The 20,275-nt window shown below is 40.8% G+C and overlaps 3 protein-coding genes across 16 annotated transcripts in view; 2 read left to right on the top strand and 1 right to left on the bottom strand.

The window, feature by feature from the left end:
- The window catches only part of LOC143908712 (dorsal-ventral patterning tolloid-like protein 1), a 297,226-nt gene that overhangs the window by 131,726 nt on the left and 145,225 nt on the right, over positions 1-20,275 (top strand). For all 13 annotated transcript variants that reach the window (XR_013260224.1, XR_013260223.1, XR_013260222.1 and 10 more), the window contains 2 exons: positions 19,273-19,518; positions 19,590-19,810. Coding sequence is in view for 6 of the 13 variants with exons in the window: in XM_077426472.1 (XP_077282598.1) it covers positions 19,273-19,518; positions 19,590-19,810 (467 nt within the window). In the remaining 7 variants the exon portion in view is untranslated. The remainder of the gene's footprint in view (positions 1-19,272; positions 19,519-19,589; positions 19,811-20,275) is intronic.
- Positions 2,641-4,019, bottom strand: LOC143908723 (uncharacterized). Of its 2 annotated transcripts, XM_077426487.1 has the most exons (5): positions 3,894-4,019; positions 3,534-3,826; positions 3,261-3,305; positions 3,075-3,179; positions 2,641-2,999 (listed from the first exon to the last, which is right to left on the bottom strand). In XM_077426487.1, the coding sequence occupies exons 4-5, from the start codon at positions 3,150-3,152 to the stop codon at positions 2,757-2,759; spliced, it is 321 nt and encodes a 106-aa protein (XP_077282613.1). In that variant the 5' UTR covers positions 3,153-3,179; positions 3,261-3,305; positions 3,534-3,826; positions 3,894-4,019; the 3' UTR covers positions 2,641-2,756. The 2 variants fall into 2 exon arrangements, with proteins under 2 accessions (XP_077282613.1, XP_077282614.1); XM_077426488.1 differs by having other exon boundaries at positions 3,534-4,019.
- Positions 19,817-20,275, top strand: part of LOC143908715 (uncharacterized) — a 10,248-nt gene continuing 9,789 nt past the window's right edge. Inside the window, exon 1 of the mRNA XM_077426477.1 lies at positions 19,817-20,275. This exon is cut by the window's right edge and continues 9,789 nt beyond it. The gene's annotated coding sequence lies outside the window, so the exon portion shown is untranslated.

The raw sequence follows: 20,275 nt of genomic DNA, 5'->3' as shown, positions 1-20,275 counted from the left end.
AAACATTTTTAAACCCTTCCCCTGTTTCACTCGTCCGGGGCCCCCCGCTTTTTCGCTCCCCTTTCCCCCCGCAGCGGCTCGCCCCGGGGCATTCGCGCTGAAGGGGCCCCCCGGGGTTTTCGCTCCCCTTTTCCCCCTTCTCCTCCCTCTCAATCTTTTTGCCTTTTTTCTGTTTTTTAATTTTAAAAGGAAAACCCCCAACCGGCCATTCTTAGGCATTCGGGGGTACCAATGTTTTCGCGTTCCGCAAAAATAATTTTTTGGGGTTTCTGTAGTCTTTAAAAAAAATTTAAAAGTTATAAAAACCCCTTTCTGCATAAAAAAAATTTTTTATTTTTAAAAATTTATTTAATCTATCCCCAAAAGTAAAAAAAAAATAAAAAAAAAAAAAAAAATTTTAGAAAACCCCCGTTTTTTGCTCGAAAAACCCCACCTGCGCCGCAGCGGCTCGTGGGGCTTCGGGGTTTAAAACGTCTCCGCTTAAAACGCCCCTTCCCCCCCTCTCCCTCTTTAAAAACGGGTTCCCCCTTTTCTCTTTTTTTTTTCCCAAATTTAAGGGGTTCCCCCCTACCGCCCTTTTTCGCATTCGGGGGTCCAAAATTTTTTTCGCGTTTCGCAGCGACCTTTTTGGGGGCCCGGTTGGGAAATTAAAAAGTACACTTTGAAAATTGGGAATAACGCGCGGAAGGGACACTCTTTTTGTTTTTTGTGGAATATATAGGCGCGTTGAAAAGGGGGCGACCGTTCGTTGTTTTTTTTTTTTTTTTTTTCCCTAAAAAAATACAAAAATATGGGGGTTTGCCATGGACGGCTTTAAAAAACCCCCCGGCCCCCTGCTTTCCCCGGGTCCTGGCCCGCTGTTCCTAACCCAATTCCCCTTTTTTCCTTTTTCCCCCCCTCGGGGGCCCCCCAAGGGGTTTTTCGGTTTTCGTCCCCGGTTAGTTGGTTCCACTCAAAAACGGTGGGGCTTTTTTTTCCCCCCCGCCAAAAAACCCTCTCTTTACTTTTTTCCCAAAACCACCCCAAATCCTTTTCCCGCCAAAACAACTCAACTAACAATTTACTTTAACTCAAACAAACCCCATAAATTTTGGCCGGGGGAATGAAAAAAAAACCACCTGAAAACGACCCTCTGTTTTGGAAAAACGAAACCAAAAACCGAGGGGACGCAAATACCCTTTTTCCCCCGGGAATTTGGGGCCCGGGGCCACAACAGGACTACTTAGGGCAACGTTTTGGAAAATGAAAACCTTTTGACGAAGAATTAAAAAAAAGCAAACCGAGAATTGGGGACAAAATCGGGGGGGAAAAAAGCCGCCCCCCCGGGGTTTAAAAACGCTCAGGATTCCTACCCGCGCGGGGCCCCCAAATCCAAGCAAAACCCCCGCCCGGGAGTCGCCCCGACGCCCAACAGGAGCTTCGTCGAGGGGGTGGGGATTTTCCTAAAGACTTTAAAATTGAGTAAAAGTTTTTTAAAAAAAGTTTTTGGCTGTGACAGAAAGCTCGAGGTCGAACAAAATCGCGACAAAATTTTTTTTACAATTAAAAAACAAAAATGAGCGGGGAAAAAACGAAACTCGGGGGGAACTAAAACCCCCCCCCCCCCCCCCCCGGAGGAAAATTTTTTTCCCGTCGCCCCCCCGGGGTGGGGGGGTTACGACGATCTTTGGGGGGCCAACTGGTCGAGATTTTTCCCTATTCGCGCCAAAACGCGGTAAAATTAAAATTCTGGGGGTCATCGACGTGCTGAAAATTTTACCCCGGGGCGATCCCCCGGCCCAAGACAAAAGGAGGTCGCGAGGCTCTGCGAAATTTTTTTCCGCGAGGAGGGGGGGGTTCCCTGAGAGTCTGCAGGGGGAAAGGGGGAAAGGAATTCCCCAACGCCGTCCTTGGCAAGGTGAATCCGTCTCCCTTTTCGGTGAAAAAAGCGGGGGGTGGTGGGATTTTTCAATCGCACGTTAAAAAACGACAGTGGAACCCCCTTCCTTTTCAGGCGTAAGGGGGTCGCCCTTTTAAATTTTCTTGGCAAAAGATTTTTTTCGCAGACTTGTGTTATTCATAGAAAAAATACCTCTTTTTTCCTATTAGACCAATGTTAAAATCACATAATTTAAAAGTGAATTATCTTTTTTTCTGGGCTTAAGCGATTCATGAAAGTTCCATCTTTCGATATAAATCATATCATTTTTTTTGGCAAAAAGTTGTTTCATCATCGAACTACCTTAATAAAAAATTGTACACATTCATCGGAATTGATTTTTTTACTATACGATAAAATCATTTTACGATAAATGGGATTGAGAGAACATGCGTATGAGAAGACGCGAGTAAGATCGAGAGAGAAAAAACGTAGGTGGGATAGAGCACATGGAAATAGGAAAAAAATTGACATCGACGCTCGTTTTCTATAATATATTTTGTATATTTATAAGATAACTTTTTATGAAAATATAAAAAATATTATAAAAAAGTATTATAAAAAAAGTATTATAAATAGTATTATAAATAGTATTATAAAAAGTATTATAAATAGTATTATAAAAAGTATTATAAATAGTATTATAAATATTATTATAAATATTATTATAAATAGTATTATAAAAAAGTATTATAAAAAGTATTATAAATAGTAAGGTTTATTTTGATTCCAATCTTCAAGCTCCTCCTCATAGAGCTGGAGCCCGAAGAGACGCGTCAGGTCAAAAAACATCCGCCACGTGGTAAATGGCCGCGATGTCTTGGCGGTATGACGTATCTTACCACAAATAATCGACGTCTTTTCGTTCTTCAGGTTCCTCCTCATAGAGCTGGAGCCCGAAGAGACGCGTCAGGTCAAAAACATCCGCCACGTGGTAAATGGCCGCGATGTCTCGGCGGTACGACGTATCGTACCACAAATAATCGACGTCTTTTTGTCGGCACCGCCTCTCCGCTTGTGTCCACGCTTGTAGGTCTTTATTAACGTAGCCCTTTACACTGATTTGAGTTGAAATAACATGCTGAAAAACACACATTATTAAATACTGTATATACTTTTAAAAATTATGTATGCTATTAATAATGAACATACTAACCTCCGGCGGGCAAAAGACCAGAGATGTCTTCCCATGTAACTGCATCTCCCACTGTATCGTATCATAAATGTGTAACATCCCCGTGCCCGGAACGTCTATTACCCGCTAAAAATTGATTTTATAAAAAATAATTTATTAAAAATAATTTATTAAAAATAATTTCATAAACATTTTTTTATCACACACCTTTGGTAGGAGCGTGGCATCTATTGTTTCGTCATATCGGAATAACTATAAAAAAAAAACATGTTAAGTGTGAGTTACTAACAGATAATTAAAAAAATTATTTTTCCTAATTGTATATTAAACATGAGTCATTCATGTATACGATAATTACAAATTAAATAATTCTTTTTTCTAATTGTATATTAAACATGAGTCATTCATGTATACAATAATTACAATTTTCTTTTTTCCCTACTTATATATTTTAGAAAAAATATTACTTAAACGACTCACCGTCGACGTGCCGAAATGCACGTGTATTTCGGCTGGATTCTCATTGGCACCTTCTTCCTATAAAAACAATTATATATAAAATATTTTAAAACATCACACGCGCACAAATCACGTACCTCAAATCTAGTAAAATTTTTATATTCGTCAAACGTCCTTTCAAATAACGTCTTCTCATGTACATCATGCTGTAAAACTTAAACGAAATATATTATTTAAAAAAAAACACACAAATAACGTACCTCTGGAATGAAATTTATATACGTCGCCGGAATAGGCTCGCGAACGTCGTCAGGCTATAACAAATTATTTAATAATTTATTGGATATACTAAATCGTATACCTTATATAATATGTACTCACCTTCATGTGCACAGGCACCTCAAATGTTACATCGTCAAATAGGTATCTCATTTGCAAAGATTCCTCGTATGGAGTGAACGTAACGTTCATCCCCATTTGCAGAGGTACTTTTGCAATCTTCAATTTGTCAACTTTTATGTACTAAAAATAAAAAATATATTACACAAAATTATTACGCAGAATTTTTTTATTATTGCGCAACACAAAACACTTACACCGTCACACGGATACGTTATTTGCAAACGCATCTTGGCACTGTCACTGTTCAAATGTACTTTTTTTAAAAAGACTTCGCGTTGCTGTCTCAAAAAGACTGTGGATTGACTACACCCAAGTCTAGCCGGGAGTTCTTTATCTCTCGGTCTCTCTCGATACAACGAGGCTGGTCGGAAAACCACATCCGGTACTATCTTGGTATTATTTTTATCGCATTTTTTGCTGATTATGACTGCTAGCTTTATATAATTTAACGAGTCGCTTTAGTTCGATACTGTTTCTCCGTCGCGTAACGTCTTTTCATTTTTTTTTTTACGATTATGACTCCTCTCGAGCAGTTTGTGCCATGTAAAGGTGTAGTGACTCTGGAGGAACTCCGGGCTGCCAATACGGGGGAGGAAACCGCCCCTCCTACGCTGGTGGTGCCCGACTGGTTGGATGAGGGCTTTACCTACACTCGTCCACGTTTCCGCATCGGTCAGCGCGACTTTTTACCGGGTGGTGATCGGCGTGACCGGCCAGATAATATGACGTTGTTCATGCTGTTGTCCGAGCTCCGTTTCCGTCTGTTGACGGGTCGGGGATATACTCTTCCCCATGATGTTTAATCGTAAGTTTCATTAATTTATACATTATACATCTTTTTTATAAAATTAATTTGATTTAAATTTAACAAATAAAATACATATTACCGCCGTGCCTCGTTGACTCGAGTCTGTCGCGCGTGTTCCGCGAACCGCTCGCCGCGTCGCTCGAAAAAAAAACCAAAGGAGGATGTGACGTCGACAGCGACCTTGAACTCGAGTTCGGACGCGCGATAAAAAAAGCGATTGACGCTCCCCCTCGCGGGAAGACACGACGACCGCTCGCAGCGTCGATCGAGAAAAGGAAAAAAAAGAAGGACGCAACGTCGAAAGCGACCTTGAACGAGTTCGGACGCGCGATAAAAAAATATTATTAGCGAAACGTAACGGTTCGGGGTGAACGAGGAGAGCGGTATCGTCTCTCTCTCTCTCGATCTCTTTCGATACGTCGGAAAACCGCGTCCGGCCCGTCGGAGCGAAGAAGCGCGCGATCGACGCTCCCCCTCGCGGAAGGACGCGACGTCGAAAGTGACCTTGAACGAGTTCGGACGCGCGATAAAAAAATATTATTAGCGAAACGTACGGTTCGGGGGGGATGAACGAAGAGAGCGGTATCGTCTCTCTCTCGGTCTCTCTCGATACATCGGAAAAAAACAAAAATAATAAGCAGCCAATCGCTAACGTCGTACATCGGAAAAACCACCACTTTTATACGTCAGCGATAAAAGTGGAAAAAAAGTACGCAGCCAATCGCCAACGTCGTACATCGGAAAGCCGCGTCCGCGTAGCCAATCGTCAACGTTGTACATCGGAAAACCGCGTCCGTCCCGTTGGGACGAAAAAGCGCGCGATCGACGCTCCCCCTCGCGGGAGGACGACTCGCGATTTTCACCGTAAAAATGGGGAAAAAAGATGTAGGGAAAAAGTAAGTAGCCAATCGCTAACGAGGTACATCGGAAAATCACCACCGTTGGCAGCCCTGCTACACCTAACTTTACGTAAAGTGTTTCCCCCGCGTCGCGCTCCCCCTCTCGCCCAGTTTTCGCTTCCCCCCGCATAGCCCCCCTCCGCTGACCCTTTACACCGTCCCTCGACCCCCTCGCCCACCGCTTACGGCGCTCCCCCCGCGGCAGCGAAGCCCCCCCCGACCCCGCTAACCGCAACCCGAGATCCCTGGGGCAGGAATGTATATTCTCTAGCTACTATGGTGGTTGCAACCTGGGAAGATTAATTGGAAGGTTAACTCCCTAATTTAGTCTAATATGACTGGCCTATACTACGGAAGCGTAGTACTAAAAAATAAAGCTGTGAGCTCACAATCGACGAGCTGATGTTTATCGAAGGCATCGCTAGCGCGTATTTTACATTCAATACTTGCGTAGGATCCGTTTCAGTGGATGCGACTTTGGAGAATTCCGTGAACTTGACATCGACCGTCTCAACAATTCTACTCAATTGATGGAACATCGCGTCGATGCACGGATCAAGATCGAGCAAGATCGGTGTAACGTCGATTCGGTCATCGTTAACCGTACGTTTAAAGACTCGAAACGTACGAATTTGACGCCGTTAATCGTATAAATTCTCAATGTTAACGGTCCAAGGCTTATAAAATCATATGTATCTTTACAGTATCGAAAGAAATTTTGAATGTTCCGTCGTTGTTGTAGAATCCCTTCCACGTTTCGAGGGACAGTATCAATTCCGTTCCTCGATGATCTCCTACGGCGATCTCCACGTAACTCGGTGGACCACGTTAATGCCAACTTTAAGGAATTTGTATCCCGTAGCTGTCAACGCGTATCGTCTGCTGAGTATACGAACCGCGCGAAGCTCCAACAAAATGCTGTAACAACAATAATAATAAAATTAGTAATAAAAAATAATACAATTTATAATTTGCAAGTATAAAAAAATTTAAAGCTTTATAAGGTTAAGAAAAAACGAAAACTTACTTGTTACACTTGTTCTCGCACGATAGAGTTTCATCATCGAGGATGGGTGCGTAATAATTCATGCGTTTGCCACCGCTGCTGCTGCTTTCTTCTGCGGAGCACATTTTTTCTCTCGGTTATGAGAAGCGGACCGTTGATACAAGCGGCCTATGCAAGACTGATCGTCGTTGTAAAATTAATCGAATATACGTGATAACTCCCTAAACTATAATGAAAGGAGGGGGGGGATTAATGTTTCTGTAACGCGCAGTCAGGGCTCTGGAATTTAGGAGAAGGAACTAAAGGTAGGATGTTTTTTCTTTATTAAGACGTATATTCTTCCACCCTCCGCATGACATCAACCGCGAAACATGTTTAGACATGTTCGTCTAAACCTGATATCCCCTTCCAAGCTCTCGAGTTAGAATTCGTCACGTATACTTACTTATTTTTTAATTTTGTACTGTTTTGACTCGGCGCACTTTGTCTGGTGCCTGGTGAGAACAGGCGGCGAGCACTCCCGGGCGAGACGCACAATTCGTCGTGCCGGTCACGCAAGCGCGAAACTAACCTGCCGGCGCACGGCCGGGAGCCGGGCGGGGCCGCAATCCGTAATCCACTGTCCGAAGTCTTGAGCCAATTGTCCACTGTCTGTCAGGGGATTGTTCCCGAGATGCACCGTATGAATATCACTGCAATTTCGCTGTCTCTGAACTTGATCACAAGTCTCTCCGCAAGCTAGATACCGAGGTACGTCCGTCTTGCACAGGGAATAGAACACAATGTGCCCAAAACGATCGCGCGAGAGACGAGATGCGCGTGCGATCCTCCGCGATGATCAATATCTCGACCAGTCGAGCGTGGCCAGTCGGGTCGACCTGTGATTGGTCGGCTCCAGGCAATGGCCGATCGTGCGTCAAAACAATAAATTCCGAACATGTACACTATCGACTAATGGGGAAAAGGAAATTGTAAAATTTATACATATAAAATTTATTTTTAAAAAGATAACTCTCTCTGGCGTTTCAACCACTAGTTAAGTATTTTTAATACATTTTTCAATGCGTTATTCTTAACGTGTTTTCCACATTGCATAGTATTGGTAACATCTAGATTATTTAAAGATTCGATATCTTCGTAATCTGCATCCAAAGTCTCAATGCTTAGGTTTTTTTATCGCTTTATTCTCAAGCAGATCTATCAGCCATTCTCGTTTCTGGTACACGAGAGTCGGCATGTCGTCGTCGTCGTCGTCGTCGTCGTCGTCGTCGTCGTCGTCGTCGTCGTCGTCGTCGTCGTCGTCGTCGTCGTCGTCGTCGTCGTCGTCCTCACCGAGCACGGCCGACGTAATTAAACGCTTCACCTTGCTGTGCGGCACGTTTCCGTCTTCCCATCGTAATCCATGGTAATTGCAAATCAACCAGGAAGCGCATGATTTGTCGGATTTTATGAGGAGATTCCACGGCATGGAGCATGTAAGGATGTAATGCGCCAGAACGGCTCCGTTTCTCAGCACCGCCGCCTCCTTCACGACAAATTTCATCCCGACGACGAAACCTTGCAGGTCTACGAACGTTGGTGCGGACATGAAGAGATTTCTTTCTCTTCGATGCGTGAATCGAGAGAAATGACGCGCGTTTCGCGACACTCTGATTTATATCCTGCTCCCCTTTCCCCTCTCATAAATTGGTATCGGAAATAAGAGAGAGAGAGAAATTTTCGTCGACGTTGCCGCGAACATTGAGACTATTTTGCGCACTACGTTGGTCAACGGATTGTACTCAATCACGCGATCGTGTATTATGAGACAGTACGCGGAGGTATTCGGCGGTACGTTCTCCATGCAATCGAATTCTATTCTGACATCCACGGTGGCGTTTTTGACGGATTCGTTTTGTCGAGAGCAATCGATGATCACGAACGGGCCGTTACGTAGAAAAGTCGAAATGGTGAGACTCGGCTCGAGATTTTCGTATTCGTAATAGCCCTTGCAGAAACGCGCGTACATATCGTACAGAATCGCCCATCTGTGTTTACCAAAGTCCAAATTCAAATTGTCGTATGGATAGACTTCCGAGTTTAGATAGAATTTCACGTTGATCAATTTGCAGTCGTCGAATCGGCTTGTGTCCGCGGACATGACGTTCTTCCAATCTGACGGTGATCTCTTCTTCTCGAAAATTGAGCAATCGTCCGTCTTGATCTGTGACGCGTATTGTTAGATCCGTAACGCTCCGCGCGATGATCGGCAGGTAAATGATCTGCGCCGGTGATTCCGATATTTTATATTCCAGTGGTACGCTCGGTGAAAATTCGTATCGTATGAACGCGTTTGCCGTTGCTGTACGCACCTGCGGCCTGCGGTCACGTTACACTTCACGCGGATAATGTTTACTTTGATAATATTAATCGATACATCCAATTCGTGCCACTCCTCGGCTGTAATATACGGTTCAACGAGAATCCCAGCAGCGATCCAACGTTGTGCAGTTTGTTAAAGTTCACTCTGAAAGCGCAGTTGATCTCAAATTTAATATAATTACACAAAAGGAAAGCAGTCATTTACTTACTACATTTACTAATTTTATTTTATTAAAAGTACTCATGTTACAATACTGTGAATTCGAGTGCGCTAACTGCCGTACCTCGTATGCTGATTTTATGCTACGCGATCGTATCATTATTGGCGTGCAAGACAAAAAGTTACAATTGAAATTGTTAGATAGTAAGGATGAGCTTTTATTGAGAATCATAGAAACCTGAAAGGTTTTCGAGGCTACCACTGCCAACAAACAACTACTGGATCGCAACCAAGGGAATTCAATACAGGTCAATCTACTGTTAAACAACCCAAGGAAGACTTATCAGACGTCGCTGCAATCAAACGCACTAATAATTGCTGGAACTGTGGTCTACCGTACAATGAAAAACATTGTCGTTACTGCCCAGCAATCGGCGCTAACTGCAATAAGTGTGAAAAAGTAGGACACACATTTTCAAAAGTTTTGCAGGGGTGAAAAGAAGGAAGCCCGTTCTGAGCAGCCTGCTGTCGCCAAGCCGGCAAAGTCATTAGATCACAAATCATCAGAAAACTCCGTTAAAACTGTCAATTTGGCCGAGCTAGGTAATGCTAAGTTAACTTTAGTAGATCAGGAAGGCGATGTACCTAGTGTAAGTACCTTAATTAAGACTAAACATTGTAATTATAGAGTAAATTCTAACTCTGGTGCTGGTAGAAGTAGAAACAAATAGATGAAAGTGTTACTTATACAGAACCAAATCGTTCAATTTAAACTGGATACCAGATCGGATGTCAATTGCATTCTAATTGGTGTTATTAAGAAGTTAAACATTCCAATTAACTCATCTGGAAGTATCACTGATTATAATTCAAATGCAATAAAAGTTTATGCCGAGGCCTCAATCGCATGTGTTGAACCTGACCGTAAATCAAATCATGTTGCGTCGTTTCTAGTTGTCGATAATAAGTGCGAACCGCTACTGGGTCTAGAGTCTTGTGTCTCGTTTAATTTAATTCAACGACTTAGCGCTGTTAATGCATTATACAACTTTTTATCTGATGTCGAATCATTTGTAGAGGAAAATAAGGACATCTTTAAGGGTTTAGACAGATTTCTAGGTACCTGCTCGATTATCTTCAAGGATGATGCTACACCTTTATTGCACTACAAGAAACGGGTTCCCCTGAGTCTCATTGACCGATTAAAGGCACAGCAATCGTCTATGATAGAACAGGGCATCATCAGTCCGATGGACTATCTAACAGACTGGCTAAACAACACGCAAATAGTTGAAAAACCTAATAATTTTTTACGGATATGCCTTGATCAAAAAACCATTTAACAAGTATATCAAGCGAGAACACTTTCTAATACCGACAACCGAAGACATTGTAAACCGATTATCGAGTAAACATGTCTTTACTATACTTGATCTTAGTAACGGATTTTGGCAAATGGAGCTTGATAGTTGGAGCTCCGATCTGACTACATTTATGACGCCTTTTGGACGTTTTCGTTGAAATCGCATTTTGTTCGGACTCAACAGCGCATCGGAAATGTTTTAAAAGAAGATGGTTCAGATATTCGAGGATATACCAGGTGTTGAAATATATTTTGACGATGTAGCCATTGGGGAATCTAACTTACAAGTGGAGCACAATCGCATGCTTGCCATTGTGCTACAACGGGCTAGAGCAAATAAAATTAAATTTAATTCAAGCAAAACTCAATATTGTCGGCCAAACGTTAAATTCATGGGCTACCACATAACCAATGGTTACATATCTCCTGATGTTAAATATATGGATGCTATCCTCAAGATACCCCGACCATCAAACAAAGCTGAAGTTATGCGGCTGCTTGGATTATTCAAGTACTTGTCCGGTTTTGTTCTAACCTTATCGCAGCAATCAGCCAAGTTGCGGGAACTAACTAAGAATAATAGTCAATAGTCGTGGAACATGAAAAGGAGCTAGCTGATCTTCAACTAGTCCATTACAACTAAGTCCATTACAACTAAGCCTGTACTTTGGATATATAATCCAAAAGAGCCAGTTGTCATACAAGCTGATAGTTCGAAAGACGGATTGGGAAGCGTTCTCCTACAAAAAGGTCAACCAGTTGCGTATGCTTCACGCAGTTTCACTGAAGTTGAGAAGAAATGGGCTTAAATTGAGAAGGATGCTCTGGCTATAGTATTCGCGTGTAAGCGGTTTCATATCTTCTTTTATGCCGGGAATTTACAATTCAGTCAGATCACAAGCCGCTCGTATCACTTATAAAGCGAGACATCGATGATGTGACTGCTAGATTGCAGCGCATGTTTTTACACTTGCTCAAATATCATGGACTAACGATAGTGTACACTCCTGGTAAGGAGTGATATGGATGTTGCGGATTGTTTGTCACGTGTTGCTGCTGATGCTGCGGGACCAGACATACTGGGGTTGTCTGGAATTATTCACTCCGTCACTCGTCGAGTGTGTCTTTCTGAAGAGAACTACAATCTTTACAAAATTACGTTAAAAGGTGATGAACGATATTCAAGGGTGGTGAAATATATTGTTGAAGGTTGGCCACTTTATCACAAGCTCGATAACTTTTCACAAACTTTTTACAAATGTAAGGGTCAGTTATATTTCGAAAATAGCCTTCTATTTAAAAATTATCAATTAGCTATACTGACGGAGCTACAATCAAAAATTTGTAAGTAGGTACATGCCCCTCATCTGGGTATTGAAAAGACATTGCCTAGAGCCAAATAACAATTTTTTTGACCTGGCATGATTAATGACATTAAAGAAGTGGTCACTAAAGGACTGTGTCGTGTGTGAACAATTTACACGGAATAACCAAAAGAAACCATTCCAACAAGATATTCGTCCTGAGTATCTCTTCCACCGGATCGCAATTGATCTATATGAATATGCAGGACTTGATTTCGTAGCTCTGATTAATGCGTATTCAGGATTCGTTTGCTCCGAACGAATCAAAAGCAAAACTTCTCGTCATATCATAAATAGTTTTCACGGAATATTCTGTTGTTATGGATACCCAACAGAGATCAGATGTGATAGCAGTCCGTTTAACTTTTTAGAATTTGATAAATTTGCAAACGACACAAACATTGTAATCAAGTACTCTAGCCCTCGCTACCCCCAAAGTAATGGACTAGCGGAAAAAGGAGTAGCCAAAGCAAAGAACATACTTAAACGCTGCTATAAGGCCAATACAACTCTTTGCATATCGATTACTTGATTATAATGCAACACCTATTGCTAGCATGTGATTGTCACCCGCACAGCTATTCTTTGGTCATTGTATTAAGACGCAATTACCTACCAGTAGCGAGACTTTACTTAGGGATTGATTGAATGAGACCGTTGTGCGAGACCGATTGGAATGTAAACGCGAAAGTCAAAAACATTACTATGATAAACATTCAAAATTCTTACCAACTCTGAACGAAGGCAAATGCGTACTTTTTAAGAAAAGCGGAAAAGAATGGCATTATGGTCGCATCGTGCGTCGCATAAGTGATCGATCATACGTGTTGATCATTTCAATAGTCATTATTGTCGTCATCGTAGATTTATTTTAAGAACAAAAAATAACAAAATCAATCCCAGCGAACTGTTATACGAGGAGCATGTACAAAAACAACCATACGATCTTAAGAAACCAGTAACCATTGTAGATACTTATAGTGATTGCCAGCAAAGAACTGTCAACAGACGTGCAAGCGTTGGGCCGCCAGCAGCCAATCTATCGTATCCTGAAGTCGACCGGAGACTTCCCGCTTATACTGATGATAGTGATAGCTCGGCATCTGCGAGCGAATACGAATCAACAAATTAGTTGTTCGCTCAGAGTGATAGTGATCCTGTGCTAGCAAGATCGGTCTCACCCGCATCAGGACGTCAGGTCAAGACGTAGCGGTTGCGTCACTGTTCCGCCGAAGTGTTACGGTGACTGGGTTTTTTAATGAATGTCCGGAAATCCACTGGTTTAGTAAGGAGAAAAAAAAAAAGCATGTAATAAGATTTGAAGTATACTGATTACTCAACCTTGAGTAGCTCACAAGATGGCGCTAGGTGTGCGCTGCCTTAACCCATGTTTGTAACTAGCACATAATTCACAGATCTATCTTGATGTTATGTTCGATGGCGAATAAATAGAAAGGTCCTTAAGATAGTGGTACTGTATTGTTGTAGTAATAAAGTACGTAAATATAACCTTGTTGTAAGCTTATTACAGGTATTGAAGGTCTACTGTGCTGTGTAATGCGTCACTTAAAACCCTACAACTTTTGTATGAAACAATTTTGTCAGAAATGCTTATTTTTTAAAATATTTAAGGGTTCCGGGATTTTTTGTACACCTTATATATATATATATATATATATATATATATATATATACTCGGTTCGCGTGGAAAGTTAAAAACCCGAACTGTGATAGACTTTGTTTTGCCCTATAAGCAGGGGTGGGGTGAGGTGGGATATACCTCGCTTTGTGTGGAAAGTTGCAAACCCATGTGGAACAATAATGAAAAACAACAATTTATGCTTTTGCCATTGTTAAAGCAGAGAATACTTTGTATTTATACATTTTAAAATATAAAATTGTATATATGCTTTTCAATATACTAATTATTCTCTGCTTTAACAAATTATTTCTGTTACAGATATTAATTTTCACACGATGCAATTTTTCACACGAAGTGACAAAGCAAAAAAAAATGGTTTTTAACTTTCCACCGCGAACCAAGATCCACCACCACCCACACTTGCTTGCGGGGGAGAAGCGGTAGCCCCTTCCTCGCCTACACATGTACTGTTTATACACACTGTCACGTCTTTTTCTTTGCGAATCGCGCACGAGGCGCAAGACTGATCAAAAGGGGTTAGTGAGAGAAGGATGGCAGGCCTCTCCGACGGCTCTTTCGCACAGTCCGACGATTCAACACTAAAATTAATATTGGGCGCCAGACGCGTAATCTCGCGTCCACTAAGGTCGCGAAAACCTGAAATTAAGAAGCACAAAAACGAAATAGATTCGGCGTGCGAAAGATCGGCCAGCTCGACCTAACGGCTAAGGACGGGGTTGATGAAGGGCAGCGCATAATATATTCATAACTCATATATTTAATAAGAATTAAGAACAAGGTTTATTGCACATTGGCAAGAGTGTGACATAGTCGGTAACAGTCGCTGGTATAATTCAGAAATGCAATGAGATCGACTGGTAAAAGAATTATTGAATCGCGGCAGTCAGAAATTAAATCGAATGGATCAGGCATTAAATAGTATTAAGGAGGTGAACTTAACAGAAATAGATAATATATAGCGTGAGAGAACGTTAGTTCCAGGACATAATTAAACACCGTAGAGGCGAGCGCGAAAATAACAGAGTAAATAATGTGGAACGTAAACTAGAGTTACGTATGATGGAACAAGAAACCGAAAGTATAGTAAACTAGAGATTAACGAATTGGACAAGAGAATTACCAGAACTCGGTGAATCGCGGCAAACCGCAATGAGATAATTAAATAAAAATTAATCTGACACAATTGAATCAATGACAATTAAATAGTGACTCGAATTAGTCTTGGAAAAGAAAAGTAAACGCCAATCACATCATAGAACTTAATACTAGACAAGACATATAGTTAGAAATATGCTGCGCCACGCTCGGCGCGCAAGTACGCAATATCCAGAATCGCAGAAGGCGCGATACTCTCAACATAACGCGAAATATCGTACGACTATTAACACGCGCGAGAACACTTAGAACGACGCAAAATATAATACGCAAGAACACGCGACATAACGCGGACTATTGCACGCGATTACAATAAATAGATGAAGGCGCTGAAGATAAAATCTAACGCGAGAAGAAAATAAATTGAACACAAGTATTGCAAGCAAAATCTAATTCCCGACGGCACGAATTACGACGCACAATGATACACGCAATAATGTACGCGGTCACGAACACAAAGATCACAAGAAACGGCGGATTTGCGATCTCGAAATCAGTTGTCGGCGTTCCCCACGCGATCTCCAGGAGCCTGCGACGCTAATCCGCGATCCCTGTAGCCACAAGACGATTTCGGCGCCCCTCGTTCTCGCTGCCGATTGCTGACGCCAAAATATACGTCTTGCCGACGAATAACACTAATTATTTATGAGTTATTTATCCGGCACTCGAGCAAAAACGCGACTCGGAGGGCGGTGTCGAGGCTGTACACACGCAAAAGATCGGAGGCAACCTCACCGAAAAGTTTGCTCCTTCACGGGCTGCTGTCGCCGTCATCAAAGGCCGGGACGTCGTCGTCAAGATCAAGGAGGCTCGATAGCCGGGCGCAATCACGAAGCGTGCTACCAGTGACTCGAAAAATTTCGCGTACTTGCGCCGGAGGACGACCAGGGAGTGCTCGCGAAAATCCGCTCGATAGCGGAATCGATGACGCGCCTCACCTAGGGCGTGCGCGGCCCTTTGGCGCAATAGCGCTGGCCAATTAGGGGTGAGCTCGCAGGCTCGCGACATATCCTTGCGCAGGGCTGTCAACCGCGGATCCCGCGTGGCGCTCAAATGGCCTCTCGCTCGCGCGGCAATCTTTCGGGATTTCTTTCAGCAGCAGTCGGGACGCTAATTCCTCCGCATTCCTCTTTCGCGGTCCGATGATGGTGGCCAGCTATCCCGGAGTCCGGTCTGCAGCAGAGGTTAGCAGGTGAGACTCGTTCTTTTCCGGCGCCGGGGCCCTGCTTTCTACGGGTCCGCCCGCTGCTGCATCACGCGCCGCGCGCGTGTCCTCCCGCGCCCTTTCTCGCTCGGCGGACCGCGAGCTTTGTTAACATCTGCCTCCGTCGATCAATTCCTTATTCCGATTTTTTCGGCTTATCTCACATCTCGTGATCCTCTGCACTCCAACGGGAACATCCGGGTCTCGTCTCGGTGAGGTGCTACGTAAGAATACAAAAAAAAGGGATCAGAAATCGGAAACGCGATACAATTAGGCCCCTGGAGATTTCGCAATCGCCTCCCTGGACCGCCCTCGGGCGCGAAACTCGCGCTTTGTGACGGCGGCGAGGACGATGCTACGATGCAGCAAAACTGCAACGTCACAACACATATCTCAGCAAATTTCTTCTTTTAGAACCAATGTTACTTTATAATACTTAAAAAAAGTAATAAAATTGTAACTTCAATTTCCTATTTTTTCTAAACCAATCCTGTCTTCCACTTATTTCTTACGTATAGAATTACTCAGAAAGACCTCCCTTACAACATATTTATGTAGCGATAAAATCTGACCTTTTATGCATATTTACCTCCATTTTTTTTCTCGGAATGCTACAGCTAAACGGAAAACGAGGGAAGGATTGTACAGTTTCAGGCACAATTACGATAACTTCGACTCTTTAATTTGACGATGGTTTTTGATAGTATTTTTTACATTGAACAAAAAATTATGTAGGTCTTATATGGCTAATTGTTCTAGTTTTCAAAATATACAGTGTTAAAATTAAAAATAAATAATATGAATTTTTAAATAATACTTTTAGGGAAGGTAGCCCTTCCCCCGCAGGCAGGGTGGGGTAAAGGTGGATCTTGGTTCGCGTAGAAAGTTGAAAACCCCAACCGTACAATAATAGACCTCAGTTCGGGTGAGGTAAACCTAAAAAAATTTTTTGTCGGAAAATTTTCTATTTTTCCCGTGTTTTTCGCCAAAAATATCTCCGAAAACTACTAACATTTTGAGGGGACAAAGTTATCGTAATCGTCCCCAGTTTTACCCAGGTCCATGGGTTTCCAACTTTCCACGCAAAGCGAGGTCTAACTATTTTTTAAGACAAAGGAAATAACGTATTGAAACAAAAAATGTCAACGAAGAAGCGATTGAATAACATACAGAACGAAGTACTGAATATAATCAAGAATAAAAATGCAATATTTTAAAGCGTTGTATCTCAGAAACCAGAAGAGTCTACAGCGTAATTTAAAGTGTACGTGATTTAGGATTTTATTGACTATAATATACGTGAAAATCAAAGTTATCTGTAAGGTTTAACTTTTTTGCAATAATTACTAATGGACTATAATTACATTAATTCCATTGATTTTAAAAATTATGATTTTATCGAAAATTATAAGCAATCATAGTCACAAAAAAACTCTAATTTGCCAAAGTAATTAAATTAAAAAATACAATACGATCAAAATGTAACAAATTATATGAAAGAAAAGAATGAAGGAAGGAGAGTAGATAGAGAAATAATAAAACAGCATATGTTTAGCGCGCCCCTATAATTCGTGAGGGTACTTATTGCTGGACGGTAACTTAGAACGCTCTCATTTTTATTAGCTTTATTTAAAAACTATTACCCGGGCGTAATTTTGTCTCAGAAAAAAATTTTTCTGGTATGAAAAATTGCACTATGCATTCCACATATTCAAATTCTGGAACGTTTTATGTATAAGAAATATATAATTCAGTTCTGTTAAAAAATAAAAGTAACATTTAAATCTGAAAGCGCCATCACTTGGAACAAAACTGTTGACACAAGGTATTTTTTTGAAGCCAAGCAACTTTCATTTAACTCATTGGCTGTGTAAGAGAATTTTACTATTTGGGCCAAAAGTGTGTTGAAAAAAAAGTTCATTGAATTAGTATGAAACTTGATACCCTTATGTTTTTTGGGTTTCTGAATCCGAATATGATGTCAGATTTACAAAATTCAAAATGGCGGGTCTAATATGGCGGTCAAAAATACAAAAAATGGTCTGATTTTTATAAAATTTGGTACCCTTATGTTTTTTGGGCCTCTGAATTTGAATATAATGTCAGATTTTCAAAATTCAAAATGGCGGATCTAATATGGCGGATTAAAATTACAAAAAATGGTTTAATTTTCATAAAATTTGGTACCCTTATATTCTAGGTAAGTTGTAAATTTTGGAATTTTTATATTATATTAAAATCTGCAATCCAAAAAACTTAAAGAATCCAAGTTTAATGGATATCAATACATTTTTTATAATTTTAAAGCGCCATATTGCATCCGCCATTTTCTAATTTTGATGTCATTCGGATTCAGAGACCCAAAAAACATAAGAGTACCAAATTTTATGAAAATCAGACCATTTTTTGTAATTTTGATCCGCCATATTGAATCCGCCATTTTAAATTTAAAAAATCTGACATCATATTCGGATTCAGAGACCTAAAAAACATAAGGCTACATAATTTCATGTAAATCTACCAACTTTTTTATTTTTAATCTGTCGTATTAAATCCGCCATTTTGAATTTTGAAACTCTGACTTCATATTCGGATTCAGAGACCCAAAAAACATAAGGGTACCAAATTTCAAAAAAATCAGACCTTTTTTGTAATTTTTATCCGCCATATTGGATCCGCCATTTTGAATTTTGTACATCTGACTTCGGATTCGTAATCAGCGACCCCAGAAACCCCTGAGTAACAAGTTTCAAGCAAATTCAAAAAGTTTTACTTTGTTTTTTCTACGTTGCGGCTATAGCCGTCATACACACTCTTGGCCACTTTCGTTTTTGCGGCTATAGCCGTCATACACAGTCAACGGGTTAAAATATTATATTTTTTTATAAAATTTATATTTTATTAAGATTATACTTAAGATTTATTACTTAAGAAAAGTAATTTCTAATGACTCATATTATATTGTGCGTACTAAAAGTTCTGGAACGGCCAATTATCTAAAAAAATATTGGTTTATTGGAAAAATGTTTCAGATAAAATTGGTGGGTTTAAAGGGGGCCCAATAGACAAATCTTATTAGATTTTAGATCTGAGGCCCGTGTTGGGCCCAGGAGGAGCACAGTAATTGGCCTCCTTTGAATCCTCCAACTTTTATCTGATTTGTTTAAATAAACCAATATTTCTGAGATAATTGGCCATTTCGGAATTTTTGGTACGCATGATATAAATAGATATATTTAATCAAAAATATTGAAATGAGAAAAAAGTCATAAACATGATTTTTATTAATTTAATATAATGCTTGCTTTTTTTTATATCACTAATATGATATTTGTAACTGATACAATATAATATTCATTGCTGTATGTTTGATAGGTACATTTTTGAAACGGAATACAAGATACCAGGCACCGCGGCGCCCGATGGCAGTTGCACCTTTACTTATCGTAGTTCTTCTCGTAAACGCGGCGAATTCAATTCACCGCGATATCCTAGCAATTATCCGAGCGACACGAATTGCACGTATCTTTTCCTGGCGACGCCAAATGAGCAGGTTGCTTTGATCTTTGATCACTTTAAGGTTCGCACGAGAAACGATAATGTGACAGTAGGACATTATGGGTGAGTGAATCATAATTATGTCTTGTAGTGTTACATATTGATCGAAATCGATATTGTTTAATATTTATCAGATACGAACTCTGCCAGGATGATTGGCTGGAGATTTACAATATGTACCGAGACGAGACGGAGAAATTGATAGGAAGGTATTGCGGTGTGACCGCGCCGGGCCCGGTAGAATCTAATCTCGGTGCTCTTGGCTTAAAAGTAATCTTACATTCCGATTCGGAGCTTGTCTATAGTGGGTTTAAGGCGCGTTACACTTTTGAGATTGCTAAACCTATTTTTGGAGGTATGCCTATAGGCTTTGTTATTCTTTCGTAGAAGAAAAGTAAATAAAAAATAATTAAATTTATAATCTTTTAGGCGTAAATTAAATTATTAGTCTGTAAATTAAAAAATTTGGTAAAATTGCATATTAGTGGCGATTTCAATGATCTTGACATATAATGTAAGTATATTTTTGGATGCGCTAAAGATATAATCTAACCCCTCGGAAAAAAAGGATTAGATCTGACCAGATTAAATTATATCTCGGTAAATAAAATTATATCTGGTCAGATATGATACTTCTCATGTCTGCGCAGATCTGGTCATATACGTGGTGTGTCCGGAAAGTAATAAAAATTATTTTTTTACGCTCTTCAGGAGGGCTGCGTAAGGAAAGCTAGGATCGAGGTAGTTGAGGGGGAATCTCAGGTATACGGTTGGACTCTCTTCAGTTGAGCTTAAATCTTTTGAACGGTCGGTACGTTAC

This window comes from Temnothorax americanus, unplaced genomic scaffold (assembly GCF_048541705.1).
Source record: "Temnothorax americanus isolate GAGA-0224 unplaced genomic scaffold, ASM4854170v1 Scaffold112, whole genome shotgun sequence".
NCBI classification, from domain to species: Eukaryota; Metazoa; Arthropoda; class Insecta; order Hymenoptera; family Formicidae; genus Temnothorax; species Temnothorax americanus.
This window is presented reverse-complemented; position numbering and strand designations above follow the sequence as displayed.